The sequence below is a fragment of the Rhinoderma darwinii genome, chromosome 1 (genome assembly GCF_050947455.1).
Source record: "Rhinoderma darwinii isolate aRhiDar2 chromosome 1, aRhiDar2.hap1, whole genome shotgun sequence".
Taxonomy (NCBI): domain Eukaryota; kingdom Metazoa; phylum Chordata; class Amphibia; order Anura; family Rhinodermatidae; genus Rhinoderma; species Rhinoderma darwinii.
In genome coordinates this window covers 365818592-365839250 of record NC_134687.1, presented here as the reverse complement: position 1 = coordinate 365839250, position 20659 = coordinate 365818592, and the positions used below count along the sequence as shown (strand labels likewise).

The 20659-nt window shown below is 39.4% G+C and overlaps 1 protein-coding gene across 1 annotated transcript in view; it reads right to left on the bottom strand.

Moving 5' to 3' along the window:
* The window catches only part of GLIS3 (GLIS family zinc finger 3), a 33525-nt gene that overhangs the window by 12650 nt on the left and 216 nt on the right, over positions 1-20659 (bottom strand). Inside the window, exons 2-4 of the mRNA XM_075860328.1 lie at positions 17266-18379; positions 13999-14047; positions 12089-12212 (exon numbers count right to left, since the gene is read on the bottom strand). Coding sequence (XP_075716443.1) covers positions 12089-12212; positions 13999-14047; positions 17266-18379 — 1287 coding nt within the window. The remainder of the gene's footprint in view (positions 1-12088; positions 12213-13998; positions 14048-17265; positions 18380-20659) is intronic.

The window sequence follows — 20659 nt, the reverse complement described above, 5'->3', positions numbered from 1 at the left end:
GAAAATATATTCTCCTAAATACCAGCTTGCATACTTCTTAATAAGCTTTTATTTGTTCAGTTACAGTAAATGAAGGGAATGCATTTCACTAACTGCAAAAGACATCAAACAGGGCAATAGATTTCCAATTTTCCAATAAAGTCAGAGTTAATTAAAAGAAATAATAAAATAAAAAGAACACATGATAAAACAAATGTACATTAAAGCAACACTCCAGGAAGAAAGCATCCACTGTGTCAATCCTGATGCAGGGCCTTAGAGATGGTGCATGACACAGGGATTCTCTCTTGGGTCTTCATTGAATCCATGTCCCGCTGCACCACCCCCTAAGGCCCCGCCCTAGGATTAACACACCAGATCAGTTTTGTATAGTGTTCCCTTAAATTTTAATAAATTCTGAATGTAGTTTTGTATGTAAAATACAACAAAAAATGCCATAGATCAAATTGCAATGTGTCTAATTACTGCAAAATATGTCAAATGATAATATGAATTATAATTTTTTGGGGAGGGACACTAAGGATTTTACCAGGTTATATAAAGCTCGCTATATAAAATGGTATGGTTTCTGTTTCCTTAGGTGACTCATAATGTGTTATGTATACACAACAGAATGTAATGTAAACTTTTTATTTAACAATTATCAACTCTTCATGTCTCTTTACAGAGTATATGAAAACGCTTTGGCTCAACACATTTATTATATTTGCCGAGCAGTGAAATTGAGGAAAAGTGGACTTTATGCTATGACCTGCATTAATTCTAATGTTTCGTTAAACCTGAGCTAAGTATCCACAGGAGGTTTTGGCCAGAGCTGAGGTAGGACAATAGTAATGTGCCAGACATGTGCTCACCTTTTCATTGTTGTACTTTTAGAGTGCTTCGATTAGTCTCAGTACATGGATACTGGTGTTTACAATAAGGAGTTCTATGTAAGCCTGACAAAAATCTGTCACATTTCTAACTGTTCACAAAATAAATGTGCATATAGTAAAGAGGACGGACAGAGGAAATCAGACACCAGAAGACAATGTCCTACACAATGGAGAATAATGAGAATATAACAATGCTCTAAAACCCATATATAAATATCCAGGGATAGTGATATTAATCCACCATAACAAGCTTTCCTGTGCGATGGAATATGTTGTACAGTAAAAATAATCAACGTTAAACCACAAGTAAAATTTCCCTGACAGTTCACTTTATGCCAAACCCATCTACGTCTTCTATCATGCAGGAGAATGTTTGATATACTACTGCTGTAGAGCTGCATTATCAATGTCTGTATTGCTGAATGACTGGATATCTATCTATCTATCTATCTATCTATCTATCTATCTATCTATCTATCTATCTATCTATCTATCTATCTATCTATCTATCTATCTATCTACAGGGTGGGCCATTTATATGGATACACCTAAATGAAATGGGAATGGTTGGTGATATTAACTTCCTGTTTGTGGCACATTAGTATATGGGAGGGGGGAAACTTTTCAAGTTGGGTGTTGACCATGGCGGCCATTTTGAAGTTGGCTATTTTGTATCCAACTTTAGTTTTTTCAATGGGAAGAGGGTCATGTGACACATCAAACTTATCGAGAATTTCACAAGAAAAACAATGGTGAAGAAGAAATGCCTCCCGATCGGACCCCCTTAGACTTTTATCTTTGGGGTCATTTGAAGGCAATTGTCTATGCTGTGAAGATATGAGATGTGCAGCAACTGAAACTACGGATACTGGAAACCTGTGCTAGCATTTCTTCTGCGGTGTTGCTATCAGTGTGTGAAGAGTGGGAGAAGAGGGTTGCATTGACAATCCAACACAATGGGCAGCACTTTGAACACATTTTATAAGTGGTCAGAAACTTGTCAATAACTCATGAAAGAATAAAGTAACGTTAAAACCAAGCACACCATTGTTTTTCTTGTGAAATTCTCGATAAGTTTGATGTGTCACATGACCCTCTTCCCATTGAAAAAACTAAAGTTTTTTCTTTTACATAAAAAACAACTTTATATTACTAATTTTTACTTTTTTTATTAGTCCCCCTAGGGGACTTCAACCAGCGATCGTCAGATTGCTTGCACTGTATACTGCAATACTAATGTATTGCAGTATAATGTTTTTTCAACAGGCTTCTATTAAGCCCTGCCGGAGCACAAAGATGGCGGACCTGGGGCCCTTCATTATGCCCCCAGGCAGCCATAGTAACCATCGCCACCCCACGATTGCATTGCGGGGCATGCGATGAGCTGTTAGAGGGTTCTCCCCCCTCTTTCTAACAATTTAAATGCCGCGGTCGTTATTGACCGCGGCATTTAACGAGTTAAATGAGCAGGATCGCGCTTGAGCGCGATCCCGCTCGTTACTCTGAAGTGTCGGCTGTAACATACAGCCGACACCAGCATCGTATGGAGCGGGTTCACTCCGTGAGCCCGTTCCATACTTCCCCTACCCGACTTTGGCGTATGGATACGTCAAATGTCGGGAAGGGGTTAAAAACGTATCAACTATTCAGTTTTTCATGGGCATTTTGCATCAATGTGTCTCCAAATTTTCATCCATTTCCAGTCCATCTTTTAGTTTTTAATGGCTGTTTGACATAAAGTGATGAATTTCATTTGTCAGACAAAAAAAGTCCCAACGCCCTGAAAACACACAAAGGAAGGTCACATGTTCACCTAGACACTATTTACAGCCTCCCTGTAGATGATGCCACACAGCCTCCCTGTAGATGATGCCACACAGCCTCCCTGTAGATGATGCCACACAGCCTCCCTGTAGATGATGCCACACAGCCACCCTGTAGATGATGCCACACAGCCTCCCTGTAGATGATGCCACACACCTCCCTGTATATGATGTCACACAGCGTCCCTGTATATGATGCCACACAACCTCCCTGTAGATTATGTCACGCAGCCTCCCTGTATATGCCACACAGCCTCCCTGTATATGATGCCACACAGCCTTCCTGTATATGATGCCACACAGCCTCCCTGTAGATGATGCCACACAGCCTCCCTGTAGATGATGCCACACAGCCTACCTGTAGATGATGCCACATAGTCTCCCTGTATATGATGCCACACAGTCCCCCTGTATATGATGCCACACAGCCTTCTTGTATATGATGCCACACAGCCTCCCTGTAGATGATGCCACACAGCCTCCCTGTAGATGATGCCACACAGCCTCCTTGTAGATAATGCTACACAGCCTCCCAAAAGATGATGCCACGCAGACTCACTGTAGATGATGCCACACAGCCTCCTTGTAGATAATGCTACACAGCTTCCCAAAAGATGGTGCCACACAGACTTACTGTAGATGATCCCACACAGCCTGACTGTAGATGATGCCACACAGCCCCCCTGTATATGATGCCACACCGCTTCACTACAGATGATGCCACACAGTCCCGATGTAGATAATGCCACACAGCCACCCTGCATATGATGCCACACAGCCCGACATTTATTAATAAACTTTCGGATGAATGCCTTACACACTCACCGATGCAGTGCCGTCTGCTTGAGATGTGGCCTCTAGTCTTCATGGGATCTGCCTTCGCAGAACCCGCGAAGACTAGAGACCACACCTGAAGAAGACGGCGCTGCATCGGTGAGTGTGTAGGGCATTCAGCATCATCGCGCTGCCAATAGCCAGCAAGAGAACCAATAGTTCCCTTGCTTCTTGAATCCCCATGTCACAGATCCGTTTTTAACGGTTGTTACATGTATTGACGGTCGTTAGAAACGGATCCATTGACTTCTATGGGGGCCGTCTGAGGACATGTCCTATTTTTTGATGGCAAATATTCAGGGGGCCGTTAAAAAAACAGCCGTGTGAATACATCCACAGAATTCTATTGTTCTAGAAAGGGTCGTGTGAATGTAGTCTTATACTGCCTTAGTACTGTGCCTCCGCTGCTGCAGAACAACAAAATACACACCTCAGATGCTGCAGACCTTGTTTTTAAAAAGGAGAGTTTCTTATATATCAATCAAGATAGACAAAAATCTTCCCACTTAGGGTATGTTCACATGCGGCAGATTCATTGCAGAAATTTGTGTGACTAAGGCCGGTTTCACACGTAGTATAAATACTGCGCATTTTCCGCAACAAATTTAATTGCGGAATACCCGCAGCATAATACAGTAGCAGCAGAGTGGATGAGATTTGTTGCCTTTTTTTATGGAATTTTTTGCGGCGTTTTTTTTTCAGAACAAATCATGTGTTGCAAAAAGAACTCTTTGAGTCACATGATCTTTAAATCGCATGACTTGCAATGTGAAAAACAGCACCTAATAAAATGCAGGTAGTGAAACACACTACTTGAAAAAAATGCCATAAAAACCGCCATAAAACATCGCATGTACCATTTTACTGAAAAAAACGTTGGCCAAAAAAGCGCACACAATGCTTTAAAACATGACCATTTGCTTTGGGAATGAAAATATACGTACAATTTTACATGTTATCATCAGAAAAAACTAGAGAAATGAATAAATAAATGAAAATGAGAAGCATGAGCATTTTAACAAATGAGAAAAGAAACATTTTGTTGATTATGGACTTTCACTTCTCATAATACTGTATATACATATACAGATATGATTCATTTTTTAAATGGCTATAACTGTATATAATATAATTTGTTTTTTTAAATGGCTATATCTGTATAAAATATGATTAGTTTTTTTAAAATATCATGTCGTTATACGTACAGTGCTGTAGTTATATGGCTTACAGAATGTAAATAAACTCTTTTGTTTGTGAACCCAGAGGCTCCTCTGTCACAATAAATGGTTGCTGTGCCATTACAAGAGCAGAAAGCAACATCTGACATACATACGGTAGCTTGAAATTTGCAAGCCATGGACACAAGGACGCCGTAATAACTATCAGTAAGCAACCCGTCATGCCGGCTCCTCCTTGACTGCATTGATTGCTCAGATTCATTGCTTGTAAAAACAGGCTTTGTCACCACATTATAAGTGCCCTATCTCCTACATAAGGAGATGGGCGCTGTAATGTAGGTGACAGCAGTGCTTTTTATTTAGAAAAACTATCTATTTTTACCACGTTAGGAGCGATTTTTAGCTTTATGCTAATTCGTTTCTTAATGCCCAAGTGGGCGTGTTTTTAATTTAGACCAAGTGGGCGTTGTACAGAGGAGTGTATGACGCTGACCAATCAGCATCATGCACTTCTCCCCATTCATTTAGTCCGCACATAGTGACACTGAGGGAGGGGTGCTGGAGAAAATACTGCCTGTTAGGCTAAATTCACACGAGCGTATCAGATTGAAAAACGCGAGTGAATCTGGTCCGTGTGTGTTGCGTTATGCATCAGTGTGCTTTGCGAGTGGCATGCGTTATTCGCGCACTCGCAAAGCACATGTTTTTTTTTAATTATTTTCAATTGAATTGATGTGCAAATCACGCACCGCACATGCATGTGCATCCGTGTGCGGGGCGTGGTTTTCACGCACCCATTGACTTTAATGGGCGCGTAGGCACATGAAAACGCACCAATATAGGACATGCAGTGAGTTTCACGTAGCGGAATCTCGCTGTGTGAAAACTCCTGCATGTGTGAACGGCCCCATTGAAATCAATGGGTCCATGTGCTGTGCGTGATTTCTATGCGCAGCACACGGACGTTATTCACGTTAGTCTGAATGAGCCCTTAGCTTTTGCTGCTCATTCGTCTACTCTACTGAAGACAATGGACATGTTACAAACATATGACCATGTCATTAACCTATTCATTTTTTGTTTCACGCTTAATGTTTTCCTGTACATAGCAGCAGTTGTGATCAAGTTGAACAAAAGGAAAAGTGGTTATTTTCATATGAATGAGCACAACATTTTATAAAGCTTTGCAATTGACACTATATTTCAATGCAGTCCCCAAACCAAGATATCAGGTATGACATCTGTACAGAGTTGCTGTATATTGCTTGCACATGCACCTCTGCACTGGTAGTCTATAGGTACATAGATGTCAACATGGAATACAACCTTTTTGATTGTCAAGATGGCTACCAATAACAGGCCAAAAGACAAATTTCCATATAGTATTCCCACAGGTATAATGATAGGCAGCAGCTTAATTTCCATTAGTTGACAAAATCCCTAAATTCAAGTGTATGTTATCAAATATAAAGAGATCATCACATCCATGGAATTTCAGATATTTTCTTTTCTTTTAGCTTGCATACCTTCTTTTGAATGTTGCAATTTTGCTTCAGGGTTGAAAAGTAATTTGTAAAATGTTAACTAATGTGTAATACTGTAAGAGAAAGTGTCAGCAGGTTGACATAATCACTCATAAGCACACACGCTCAGCGCACCCTTACTCATTTAAGCCATAATGATAAATTTGTTATTTTACCACAGCTCACTTATCGCTAACAGTTGTTAGACAGCACTGATGACACGAGTTATAATCCGATCCGGGTAACGTGTCAAATTGTCTATTGATTTCTAGTGAAAAAAGTTAACACAACATCTGCAGGAAACAAAAGTAAATATGGCATGTTACTGCAACTTCTGGCCATTTCTTAATGCATTGTTTACATTGGTTTGTTTGCTGAATTTATCATAGTGTAAAATATACAATTTGGTAGGTGCAAAAGTTTTTCCATACTATTATAAAAAAAAATAGTAACACCCACTTTGGCAGAAATCACAGCTTCAAAATGTTTCTTGTGGTTGAGTTTGAAGTATGTTTTGAATCATTATTATTTCCAACTACATTTAGCTTCAGTTTCTTCACTGACCCTAGAAAACGGACTTGCAGGATTTGTTGATATTCAGTAGAATCTTTTCTTCTCACTATCAACACAATATTTCCAGTGCTACTGACTGCCACCCAACCCCAAACCATGACAAAAGTACCAGAAGCTTAAAGAGGATCTGTCACTAGATCATATAAGTTGAACTGGTTACCTGACCTAAATAGCACTGTCTCCCTAATTCCAGCACTGTTTTTCTTTTTTTCCTGAACCCCCCTGTTCCAGAGATATGGCCCACTGCTGTGTTGGCTCACTGCACAGTCGAGTCACATTATTATGACCTCCTCCTACTTTTGACATCGGCAGCGCATAGCCCATGAAGGAAGTGATGTGGCATGGGCTGGATTGGTGGGTATATATGGTGAGCGATAGGCTGTCTGAACACGTATCATTCGTTGTTGCCATGGGTGAAACAGGCGTTTTATCAGAGTTGGAATCAATAGTGCAGTTGACTGCGCTATTGATTCCGTCAAAACGACGGAACCCCTCAGCGGAAACTAGCGCTGATGTGGACACACCCATACATGCCCAATTTGTGGTGTTCATAGTTTCAAATTGTTAGGGTATGTGCCAATATTAGAGCAGTGCCCGTCGGAGGTAGTATATAATGTACTGTAAAACAGGAAAAAAATTATTTGTGGAGTGGAAAAAAACAACAGCAATTCCTCCATTGCCTTTTCGGTTTTGTTTTTACGGCATTCACCAAGCGGTATATATGATGTGTTAACTTTATTCTGCGGATCAGTACGAATATGGCGAAATCAAAATGATACCGTTTTTTATACGTCTTACTACTTTTACAAGATAAAAACAATTTGTAAAAAAAAAATTGTTATGTGTCACCATATTCTGAGAGGCATCATTTTAAAATTTTGAATAATTAGCTGTGATTATTATTATAATTTTTTTAGGGGTATACATTTGACTTTTTATCACTTTTAAAAAAAATAAAATAATAATATCTGGAGACTAAAAAGCATCAATTTATTAACTTTTTTTTTTTTTTAACAGTGTTCACCCTGTGGGTTAAAAACTAAATAATAGTTCAGACTTTAACGAATAAGGCAATCCCAATTAAATATATATATATATATATATATATATATATATATATATATATATTTATTTATTCTTTTTATTTTTTATTTTTACATTAAAATGTGAAGAGGGATTTTTTTGGAACTCTCAAAATTAGTATTTTTTTGTATATTATTAAAAAAAAAATTACCTTTTTAATTTGTCCTACTAGGGCACTTGAAAAAGCGATCGTTAGATCACTGGTACAAAACACTGTTAAGTAATGCAGTTTATTGTGCTTTTGGCATACTCCTATTAAGCTCTGGCAGTGCTTAATAGGGGGACCAGGATGGCAGAGCTGGGGGCCTTCATTAGGCCCCCAAGCTGCTATGGCAACCATCTTTAGTGCCTTTAGTGCAAGTGTCAGCTGAATACACAATTTTAATGTTAGCTTCCTTTCACTGTAAAAAAGTAGCTGAATCATTGTGGCTATTTAGAACTTTTTTAAGTAATCTCAAAACAAAACGGAGAGAGATCGTTTGGTAAATGTTTAGTCAACATCCCATCCACGCGCTCAAAAGATTTTATAGAAAAGTAGAGCGTGACTCTGAATCTTGTGCAAACACTACAGCAAGGATGTTCTGCAGCAGCTCGGTACTAGAGTAGTTAATTCTTGTGTCATAATTCTATTCAACAGAAATGAAAAGCTATGGCAGGCAATCTTTACGTAAACTATAGCGAAAAACACCTCATAATTAGCACCTAATTTTGTAAGCTCACACAATGTAAGTAGATCATGGTGACCCAGACAATGAGAGAACCATAAGTTCTTGCCAACTCAAGCTTAGTGTGTGTAATACGGACATGGAAAAGAGTCACCATAGATAATACTGATAAACACCTCAGTGTACAAATCACAGGGACATTCAATAGCTTGGTTCATACCTAAGTCTTTTATAAACAGATGGTGAAGAACTCATTGTTACACCATGTAACCACTTTTGTTCATAATTGCTATTGAGCAAACATGTCAAACAAGTTCCAACAAGTGCGGCTCAATCACTTGAAAAGAGCTATCAGGTCACAGTGCTGAAATCTTGTCACACCAAATACCTGAAGCCACTGTAAAGAAATCGTTGCATGTTAGTGGCCAGGCCAAACAGGCTTCTTAAAGAACAAAAGGAGCCTTGTCTTGCAATAAGGTGACGATTCCTAATTGAAATCAATGATTTTTATTGTGTCTCTGATAAGTCTGTTTGCATAGCTGCACACTCAGGGAAACGGTTAGACGTAACCAGGAACATTTAGCCATAAGTTACACTCTTAGGCCTTGAACTATGGCTGGGCGCTTGCACCATGTTTACTCTTCATCATCCTTGGGGGTAGTGTTGAAAGTTTACAACACTAATGAATATATTACAATAGAGCCAGGCGATTTCATTAGGTCTGAATACATTTATGGAAACGTACTCAAACTGCCCAAGTTGTCATTTTTTCCTTGAGCTTCTGCCAACACATGCCCTAAGGAAGGCATCCAATGAGAAGAAAACTGTTAAAACAATTGTTTTATTCAGCTTACTTATTTCCGAACATATGGGGAATATTAAAATATTATGGCCCACAAAACAGACCTATAAAAGGAAATTTTTAGCAATTTGAAGAAAAAAAAACATAAACTTATAAACTTTTTTTTAAACTGACATTTTTAGAAGTATTTTAATGAGTTTTCAATCTATTACATGAACACTGTCTAATGGCTAATTGTGAAAGAAAAGTGCACTGAAAAAAGCTTTAACAGCTTCAATAATGTAATCACAATACTTTTTTTTCTTTTAAAAAAAAAAAAATATATATATAGTAACAAAGCATTGCACCAAAAATCTCAAGAATATGTTTCCTATTTATTTATTTTGGCACATTGTGATCAGTCATTGTGATGTGGAACTAGATATATTAGTGTAAACAAAAATACAAGCGTAAAACCTAACTAATAATTCCATACAGGGCCAGCTCCAGGTTTATGTGGACCCTTGGGCGACAGAGCCTTAGTGGGCCCCTTTGTAAAAGTTAGGCCCCCAGTTTGAGCCCCAATATAGACATTAGGCCCCCAGTTTGTGCTCCCATATAAAAGTTAGGCCCCCAGTTTGTGCCCCCATATAAAAATTAGGCCCCCAGTTTGTGCCCCATATAAAAGTTAGGCCCCGAGTTTGTGCCATCATAAAATTTAGGCCCCCAGTTTGTGCCCCCATATAAAAGTTAGGCCCCCTTTGTGCCAATAAAAGTTAAAAAAAAACTCACCTTACCCGTTCTCACAAAGAGTTGGTGGGTCCTGTCCTGTCTTCATTCTGATACCCGATGCAGTGACGCAATCACCTGCGCCGGGATGCTAGCATTGTGTATGTGAGCGGCGGTGCACAGAGTCTTCTCTGAATTAGTATACTAAGCTTGGCACACGGGAGGATCCTCCGATGGGCCAATCTTCCACCACACCTTGCCGCTATATTAAATGTAAGCAGCTGGGCAGCGTAAAGCACCCGACTGCCAAGTGAGACACTACAAGAGCAGTGGGCCCCGGCACTTGCCCGGGTTCACTGGGTACTGACGCTGGCCCTAATTCCCTATATATTTTATTAAAGAACCCAGCAATATACATAATGGCTGACATTCTCAATCTGGCAGAATTCAGCATCAGTTTTGGCCCAGTAGTAAATTTCAGCTAAATGTAGAAGATAGCCATGATTCAAACTTACACTCGGAAACATCCCCATAAGATTTTGAAAGTTAAAGGAATACTCCAGGACAAACTGTTAGTCTATGTTATGCCCTATGCAGGGCCCGAAAAGGGTGGCGCATGACTATTATCTATTTGAAATTCTGGGTCATGCACCCCGCCCTCAGGTCCTACACTAGGTTTAACATGTGTATCAGTTTTTCCTGGAGTGTTCTAATTTAAGTTGGAAGGCTACCCCTGTAAGATCAATCCATTTTGGGTTTCAGGAAAACACAACATTTATCAATATCTCATCTTAGCCTTCTGAATTTATAACTTATTTTATGTTTGTATCAACAAAGCAGTACTTTGCATAAGTACCATTTTGGAGTATGTATATGTTAGAATTTCATCTTTGGGAAGAGAAGCCAAAAAAGACAAACCTAAAAAGAATTCTGCCATTTTTGTTCCTAGTTTGTCACTGACCTAAAATAATATTTATTTTAATAGTACATGTTGTTATAGTTTTAGGGATACCAAATATGTGGAAGTAATTTTATTTTATAAAGGTTCCATCAAATAAAATATATGCCTGATCAAGCATTTACAAGTGACATCCCTGGGGGATCATTGTCAGGCCCCAGGTTTTCTTCATAGTGACCAGTGATCACCAATACAAGGGGCCCTCTTTAGAACAGTACTGCAATCAGGTTTGATTGTGGAACTGAAGGGGTTAACTGTCGGGATCAGCGTTATCCCTGATCCCAGCAGTTGTATTGGAAGTGTGTCTGTGCATTAAGACCATGCTCTAGTCTGTAAATGTGCGAGCAGAGTGGCAGTACTGAGTGATCACTTTGATGTAAAAGTATGTTAAAGTGCCAAAACTACCTGTAGCCCTTAACATTCTATTACATCAAGGTGAAAAGTTGTGGGAGGGGGTTCAATTACAATAATAATAATAATAATAATAATAATAACAATAATATTATTGTATTTGAAATTAAAAGTATATGAACCATTTAGCCATAACATTAAAACTACCTACGCTAGTGAATAAATAACATTGATTATCACATTAAAATGGCATCAATCAAGGGGTTGGATGCTTTATATTAAGCATCAAGTGAACAGTCAATTCTTGAGGTTAATGTGTTGGAAGCAGGAAAAATGGGCAAGCTAAAGAATCTGAGCGACTTTTACAAGAGCCAAATTGTGATGGCAAGACAACTGGGTCTGAGCATCTCCTAAATGCCAGGTCTTTTGGAATGTTCCCGGTATGCAGTGGTTAGAACTTACCAAAAGTGGTCCATGGAAGGACAACCAGAGAACAGGCGACAAGGTCTGGCAACATCTTGTCTGATCCCACAGAATAGCTACTGTAGCACAAATTGCCAACAAGTTAATGCTGGCTCTGATAGAAAGGTGTCAGAACACACAGCTACTCGCAGCTTCCTCTGTTTGGGTGCTGCATAGCCGCAGACTGATCAGAGTGCCCGCGCTGACCCTTGTCCACCACTGAAAGTGCCTACATCAGGCATGTGCATCAGACCTGGACCATTTAGCAATGGAAGGAGATGGCCTGGTCTGATGAATCACGTTTTCTTTAACATCATGTGGAGGTCCAAATGCGTGTGTGTCACTTCCCTGGGACAAGGATTTGGCACCAGGATAAACTATGGGAAGAAGGCAAGCAGAGGAGGAAGTATGATTCTCTGAGCAATGTCCTGCTGGGAAACCTTGGGTCCTGGCATTCATGTGAATGTTACTTTGGCACATACCACCTACCTAAACATTGCTGCAGACTAAGTACACCCCTTCATGGAAACGGTACGCCCTAATAGAAGTGGCCTCGTTCAGCAGGATAATGTGTCCTTCCACACTGCAAAAAAATTTCAGGAATGGTTTAAGGAACATGACAAAGATTTCAGGGTGTTGACTACACCTCCAAATTCTTCACATATCAATCTGATGAAGCATTTGTGGGATGTGCTGGAAAAACAAGTCCAATGCCACCTCGCAACTTACAGGACTTAAAGGTTCTGTTGCAAACATCTTGGCGCCAAATACCACAGAACACTTTCAGAGGTCTTGTGGAGTCTATGCCTTGACTAGTCAGAGCTGTTTTGGTGGCATGATGGGGACATGCACAATATTAGGCAGGTGGTTTTAATATTATGGCTCAACATTGTAAGCTACAAGAACACTGACATACTTTATAAAGTGTTTCAACATTTTCGATGCTTGCACCAAGGGCAGCGATTTTTGAACAATACCAAGTTTGCTAAATTAAGTTTAAGACATTGAATTTTGGCAGCTATCCTTCTCCAAGGCCATCTCAGTCACATCTGGAGAGGATTTCTGAGCTTTCTATCAGGCTGCCTTCCCATTTCTAGCATGACTGTCAATCACAAAATTTTCTTTGGACTTTGTCCTGTCTCTGTTTTTTCATGTACCTTCACCGATTCATAGGCCCTAGTGTCTCATGGGGTTAGAAGTTGTGATGCATTTGATACTTACCAGATGTTTAAGCAGTGTAATTTTCACTCCTGATGGACAAGAATGATATTAAAGGGAACTTTATTTATTTAATCATTCCAAGTAGATCAGATGAAAGGCAAAATGTTATATTTTGATCTACCTAGAATTTTGAAAAGAAACGTCAGCAGCAACTACAAATTTTTTAAAGATTGGACAGGTATTATTGAAACCAGACATGCATTGCTGTGCTTAATCAGAGAACAATTCATGGGGCATTTGTTTAAGGCTTTAAATCTACACCAGGGTTCACCACTTATCTAAACACTAGTGTATGTATTCAAATAAGTATAACCAACAGATATTTCTACCTTTCATCTGGATTCAGTCACGGAAGCCAGAAGATGCTTTGTGCTAATGTCATCAAAGATGCCCTTAGCCTCTAACTCATTTAGGATCAGTTTCACATTCTTCATGGAAATACATTTTTCTTACCATGTGATTTTTTTTTTTAACTCTTAAAGGCTATGTACACCTTTCACATATTTTATTTTTCATTGCTCATTTGCTTCTTAAATGGAAAATTAGGCAACTTTATAAATAGACTTTATTAAAAAATGTTTTACAATTTTGCTGCTGTAGAGTCTGTGCAACGCCTGTATATAGGTGGATGTGCTGCTGTTTCTGATATCCTACAGAACACTGCTCCTATCAGGGCTGACGTTATTTGCACTCTATGCCCTCCCCCCTCCCTTCCCTCATTGTGAGAGACAGCAGCAAGGAGGGGTGGGAGGTTGTACAGATCAGAGTTTGGAGAGGGGGAAAGCATCCAAGTGTTCAGGAAAGACAGATCACACTGATGGTCAATTTCAGAGTAAAGATAGTAAGGAAAACACACACGGCAGTCTGCAGGGAAATAGATCACACCGATTGTGTAGCACTCAAACGCTACAGTGGGAGGAAGGAAAATGGGGAAACACATACCTCTCAGCATTAATGTTTGTTGTACAAGGGGCAAGAAATCTCTCATGGGCTGTAAAAGGAGAAAGCAGTACAGGAATGAAGCTGTGCTAGTACATGAAAGCTAGTGAAGGCGGCAGAATCCTGGACTCACAGAACGTACATCTAGCATGTATTACCGGGCGCGACATATGAGAAAAGTCTGAAACTAGGAGAAGGTTGCAAACTGAATATTAGGGGGTCTGAAAATAAATAAAGGAATAGAGATTGCATCTTGAAACAGTGCACCTTTTTTTTTTTTTTTTTTTTTTTTTTTTTTTTAAATAATGGTAACCACTAACATATGATCATTTTTTACATGTCAAAGGTGTTCATAGCCTTTAAAAGTTTATTTATAGAAATATTTTTAACACTCAGAGAAAAACTATATAGGAGGAATAGTAAATCACAGTATCGCCCACAGTTTGAGATCAGTACTATAAATAATGCATGATAATTATGGGGCCCTGTTGCAGATTTTGCGTTTAAGTCCAGAAGATTTAATTTATGCCTCTGGATATGATACCCTAAAATACTATTTAGCTAGCACTATAGTGGCCGTTAGGCTAGCTAGTAAATAACAGTAAGCACTTCTTATCTCTGGAAGCGGAGTCAACTGTGTCTGCAGCATGTAATAGGTATAATAGGAAATCAGGACACTGGAATAAAAACATAAAATCTCTGGTGGCGATGAACAATGTAAGCATTTGAAACCATTTGCCAAGGTTCTAGAAGGCAAACATGTCATCTAAAACACTGCGCTACATATTATTATATAAGAAATACATGGTGAACTTTCTAATTATGTTAAATCTCAGTACCAAAAACACTTCCATGGACTTTTTACTAAGTGCTAATGCATGTTCAGATTTTCTAAATAACTTTGAAATGTCTGCTGGGGTTTTTGAAACGAAAAACTTGTGAAAAACATTTTCCATGTGAACATAAGAAGCCATTTATGCAAGTTCTATTACTGAATATTTATTTGTAGCATACATATAACAATTATTTTATATTAAATTAATTTATCCAAGGGCATTGCTAAAATGGGGTGCAAAATTAGTAGTCACTCCCATGGCCATGTAACCTGGGGAGGCTCAAAGGCCCCTTTGACACATAAGAAGACATCAGTATTATATACGTATGGCACATAGTTAGTGGGGGCCCTATAACGGGCTTTGCAATGGGGCCCAGAAGTTTCAAGTTGCACCTCTAGAAATAACTGCTGGATTATTAGACATATATATAAATATATATACTGTATTTTTCTTACATGTTTTCATTATACTTAAACTATTATTAGGTTATAAGAATTTCCTACAGGAGGTAACGCAATAGGACACATCTAAGTTTTTCACTTTACTCCTATAAATTACTTCATGTACTGTTATTATATAACCAAATCATATTAAAATGATAAACTCGCAAACATTGCACAGTTCCTTTTTTCTACTAATTAGGCCTAGTGCCCACTTCAGTTTTTTTGTCAGGGTGCTATCCATTTTTTTAACTGATAGCCCCCTGACACATTCATTTCAATGGGGCCATGCAGACTTCCGTTGTTTTAACTGAACCGTTTGGCCGTTCCGTCAAAAGTAGTGCAGGTCCTACTCCTGCCCGTTTTTGACGGAACAGTCTCGGCCTTTTCATTGAATTTGGTTCATGAAACAACAGACTGCACACGGAAGCCTTCCGCGTACGGCCTGTGTTTGACGGAACCATCATTAGCGGCCGACGGAAGTGTGCATGAGGCCTTATAGATTTGATCATCCTTATCTATATAAATGTGTAGCTACTACACTATAAAAGTGCAAACCCTATTGTAATTTCCACACTAATAAAAACGACATCATTCCAGAAACACTGAGAATTTGTTCTGCACAAGCACATATTGACAGAGTTTCCATGCCAAGCTCACAATGACATAAACTCATAATTGACACAAAAAAATGCCCCCAAGGCAGTTTAGATATTATCTCACGCTTGTGATTACTTTTCGACACATACACACATATATATATATATATATATATATATATATATATACCTACACGGTATATCAGCATTTTAGTGTGAAAGAGTAAAAGGATTATTCTTAAAGGGGTTTTCCGACTTATTAAAAAAAGTAGCCATGGAAGAAGGGATGCATTAAAAAAAAAGGAGCATTACTCACCTGACAGATCCCCCAGCATTACAGCGCTGCCACTCTGGTTCTCCCTGCCACTTTTTATTGACATGGCTGCAGCGATGATGTGCTTGGATACCCACATGATCGCTGCAGCCAATCACTGGTCTCAGTGGGTATACGGCACTGGATCGCTGAGGCCACTGATTTGCTGCAGTGATCACGTGGATATACGGGCATGTCATCGCTGCAGCCTTGTCAATAAACAGTGGTGGGTAGGACCGGAGTGGTGGCGTCTGAACTTCGGCGGTTCTGTGAGGTGAGCAATGCTTTTTTTTTTTTTTAATGCATCCCATTTTCCTTAGCCACATTTAATAAGTTGGAAAACCCCTTTAATGGGATGGTTAAGAATAAAGGGTCTGTTCAAGTGACTGGCGATGAGTTGCAATACCAGACACAGCCCAGGGACAAACATGGTGTTATTTCTGAAAAAAAAACTGCTGGGCTTCAGCCGGCTCCTAATTCTGGACAACCCCTTTAGGCCTGATTCACACGAACGCGTTAAACATCCGTGGGACGGCCGTTGAAACAGCGGCCCCCCCCCCCGGACCTATGTAATTCAATGTGGCCGTTCACACAGCCATTGTTTCAATAGACCGTGTGAAGGGTCCGTGGGAAAATAGGACATATCCTATCTTTTCACGCATCACGCATCCCTCCATAGACTCTCAACTATGGTGGATGCGTGACATCGCGTCCCGCAGCGCTGAGCACGGATGTACCTCGAACGTGCAAAACGGTAGTATTTCACATCCGAGATGCGCATCGTTCGTGTGAATCAGGTCTTAATGTGAGTCTTGCATTATTGTTCTGGCAGGATAAACAAAGTTGTCAGCCGAGTAAATAATGTAGTCAAAAGGATTTGACTAAATCAGCATTATTATAACATTGCTTTTGATGATTACCTTCAAAACTGTGGTGCTCACTGCTATTCTATATGCTAAAGGATGTGGGTAAACTATAATCCAACTACACAATGCATTTTTTTCTTATAACTATATACAAGCTTACAAGCTTAGGTGCGTACATGAATCTGAAATATGTTGATATTATGATGACAAACTTACCGTGCATTTGTTTGGTTTCTCTCCAGAGTGGACCCGCATGTGAATGAGAAGTTTATAACGAGCATTAAATGGCTTGTATCTTCGGGGACATCCGGCCCAAAAACAAGCAAAATCCTCCCCTTTCCTTTGATCTATATGAACCTTTTCTATATGCCGTACAAGTTCCTCCTGCTGATCATATAAAGCACTGCAGTCAATCCACCTGCAACAATGCTTACCATTAAAATCATCTATTTCTCCTTCTTCTTCGAGTAAAGGGACCTGTCCAGGAGGTGGGAGTGAGAGTTGGTGGGACTGGTTTAAAAGTTCATGTTGGTGCATGTGTTGATGGACATGGTAAGGTGGTGGTGGACCTTGATGAGCAGCAGGTGATGTGAGAGGAAGGGAAGACTGTGAAGTTATGTCAATTGCTCTACCTGGAAAATCATCCAACCTTTCACTCTTTAAGACCCCAATTCTTTGTCCTTCATTTAGTCCAATGTTGTGTCGGACTACCATATTGTTCATGGCATCAACCTGCAAACTATTTTGTTCCAACTGCTGCATGCGCTGATATTCAGTCATATTCTCAGGAAGTGACACGTTATCATGGATAGCAAGAAGACTTTTCTGGGAGTTTGATCCAGCACATGTTGGAGGAATACAGCTGCCTCTGACTCCTAAAAAATGCCCATAAACTTCTGGTTGAGGTGAGAAGTTTGCCGGGGAAGCTCTTGACCCATTGATATAGGCAACTAATGAGGTTGGTGAAGTGCGGATAATAGTATTAAAGTCAATTCCTACACCATCAGATAACGGAGACAAAGAAAGAGCTCTTTTCTTTGATCGTGCTGAATGTGATCTTGGAGAAGAATGCCTAGGACTAGGATAAGGAGAAGAGTTATTCTCTATGCCAAACAAATATGAAGGCAATGAATTTGAGACACTGTTATTGGACATTGAAGTTCCTGGGAGGATGCCTAGTAGATCCCCAGGTTCGCTACTGTTTTGAGATCCATGGTTAGAGGCATGAATCCTATATCCGTGCGACCATTCTTGTTTAACACTCATTGTAGAATGACTCTCTGTTAGGCTTAAAGTTGTGGAGGCAAGGGACTCCCGTGACATAAGAGATCTGAGTGGAGGAAAATGGGAAATATAATAAACAGATTGATAAAGTGCTAGATTCATGAAGCATAGTTATAAAAAGTTTTTTCTCAATAGGACTGAGTATTGTTTGAGCTCTGTCAGATGGGGAAGTGTTTGTTTCTCATGGATCACAATACATATTAAATTAGGTGAAGTGGCAGAGAGAACAATGTGTGCATACCTATAAATTACTATCAATTAATCAGTCAGTCACGTTAAATAAATTCTTACTATACAAACAACCACAGTGTTGATTTAACCCTTTCCTTGTATTTTTTTTTGGCAAGACAGTTTTGTTATTTAAACAGTGTAAGTAAGCGGTGTTCTAATGTAATATTTTGCATAGGTGATCAGAGAATAGAGGCTGATCACCCTAAAGGCAGCAAAATACAGCAAAGGCTCAAAGTGGTTGTTGGTTCAGTTCAAGTCAGTGTCAATTTTCTTAACCGTGAATTCTAAAAATGTGATCACATGAGAATGTATAAATACAATGAAACCTCTAAAAAAAAACCTCATCTTCAAGAAGATCACCACTGATCTTTGATCAGATTTTTTTTGTTACTGATTTTCAAATCCCATTCATCTTATGTATATTGCCCCTTTTCTATGAGAGGTCCATCCCTCTAAAAGACCATTTTTCACAGAGATTTTTAATAGTCATCTCAAAGAGGTAAGGGAAATTCATAAATAAATACATAAATAAATAAATAATGCATTTTTCATAACCATTCCCCACATAAGTACTATTCATAAGTACTATTAACGCCTGTTCACATCATCGTTGGCTTTCTGTTCCGGGGTTCCGTCGGAGGTTTCTGTCGGTTGAACCTCGCAACGGAAAGTCAATTTGAAACCACAGCTTCTGTTTCAGTCACCATTGATATCAATGTGACGGAAACATTGCTAATGGTTTCTGTTTGTCACTGTTCCGACAGGTTTCCGTTTTTCCGACGGAATCAATAGCGCAGTCAGAAAAACGGAAACCATTAGCAATGTTTCCGTCACCATTGATATCAATGGTGACTGAAACGGAAGCTGTAGATCCAGTTTGACTTTCCGTTGCGGGGTTCACCCGACGGAAACCTCAGACGGAACCCCGGAACGGAAAGCCAACGCTGATGTGAACAGGCCCTAACACTGTTATTATTAAGCTTCAGAAGTAGTCCATTCATCTTTTAACATGCATTATGGATTCCATAATCCTCCTGAAATCAGACAGAATTGACCAGAATTCACCTGCCTGTAGTTTCTGGAAATTGATTGTCTGACAGCCACTTCCTTTCAGCCATATTAGTCATTCATAACAGTCACTTCTTTTCAGCCATATTAGTCATTCATAACAGTCACTTCTTATCCGTCATATTTGCTCTCATTGGTATAATGTCTCTGTCACTTTTTCACCCTACCCGTCACAAAGTCAATCACAATGAGAGTACACTCACCCACCCATTTCTATCAATCCACAGAGACATGTTTTATTGAATCTGTGGATGTGCATTAGAATGCGACACATATGATCTGGTATCAGTGACCAAATGTTTTATTAGAGAAGTATCAGGCAGGGGCCTTTTTTTTTTTAAAATGGACTGTTGTGAAGTGTAGTTCAATAAGGACTGGAATAAGACTGGAAGTAAATAGTTTCTCCTTCTAGTTGAGTTTCAATAGAAACACTTATGAATTTTAGTCTGGGTGTGCATGAGAAAAAGGTACAGCTCGCCATAGATCCAAAGATTATTATTACTTACAGAATCTTAATGACTTTACAGGAATTGCTATGTCTATGGTACTAAAAGCGTTCTACTAAATGTCATTTTACACGTGCAGATATTCTTCCCATTAAAACAGCACTGATCGACAATGAAGCATGTTGATCGGCGCTTGTTTATTCCATTTAAAATGAGAATTGATCGCAAGTATAGGGACAAATGATTGTTAATACGTTCGTTCGTCCCCATACATTTTGTCGGCAGCACATCTCCTGTTAACACAAGAAGATGTGCTGGCAAGTGACCATCTTTCGGTTTGCGTGAAAGATGGAATCAGCCGATGAATGAGCGTTTGCTGGTTTGTCGGCTGATCGTTGCCCTGTTTACACAGGACAAGGATCGGGAACAACATTCATATGAGCAATCGTCCGATCATTGGCCCGTGTAAAAGGGCCTTCAGACTACTTAGTAGTAGATTGTAAGTTTGGTGTCTCATGCTTGTAATGGTGTGTAATAGTTGGGAACCACCTCTATATATTTTTGCCAATATAGCATACATA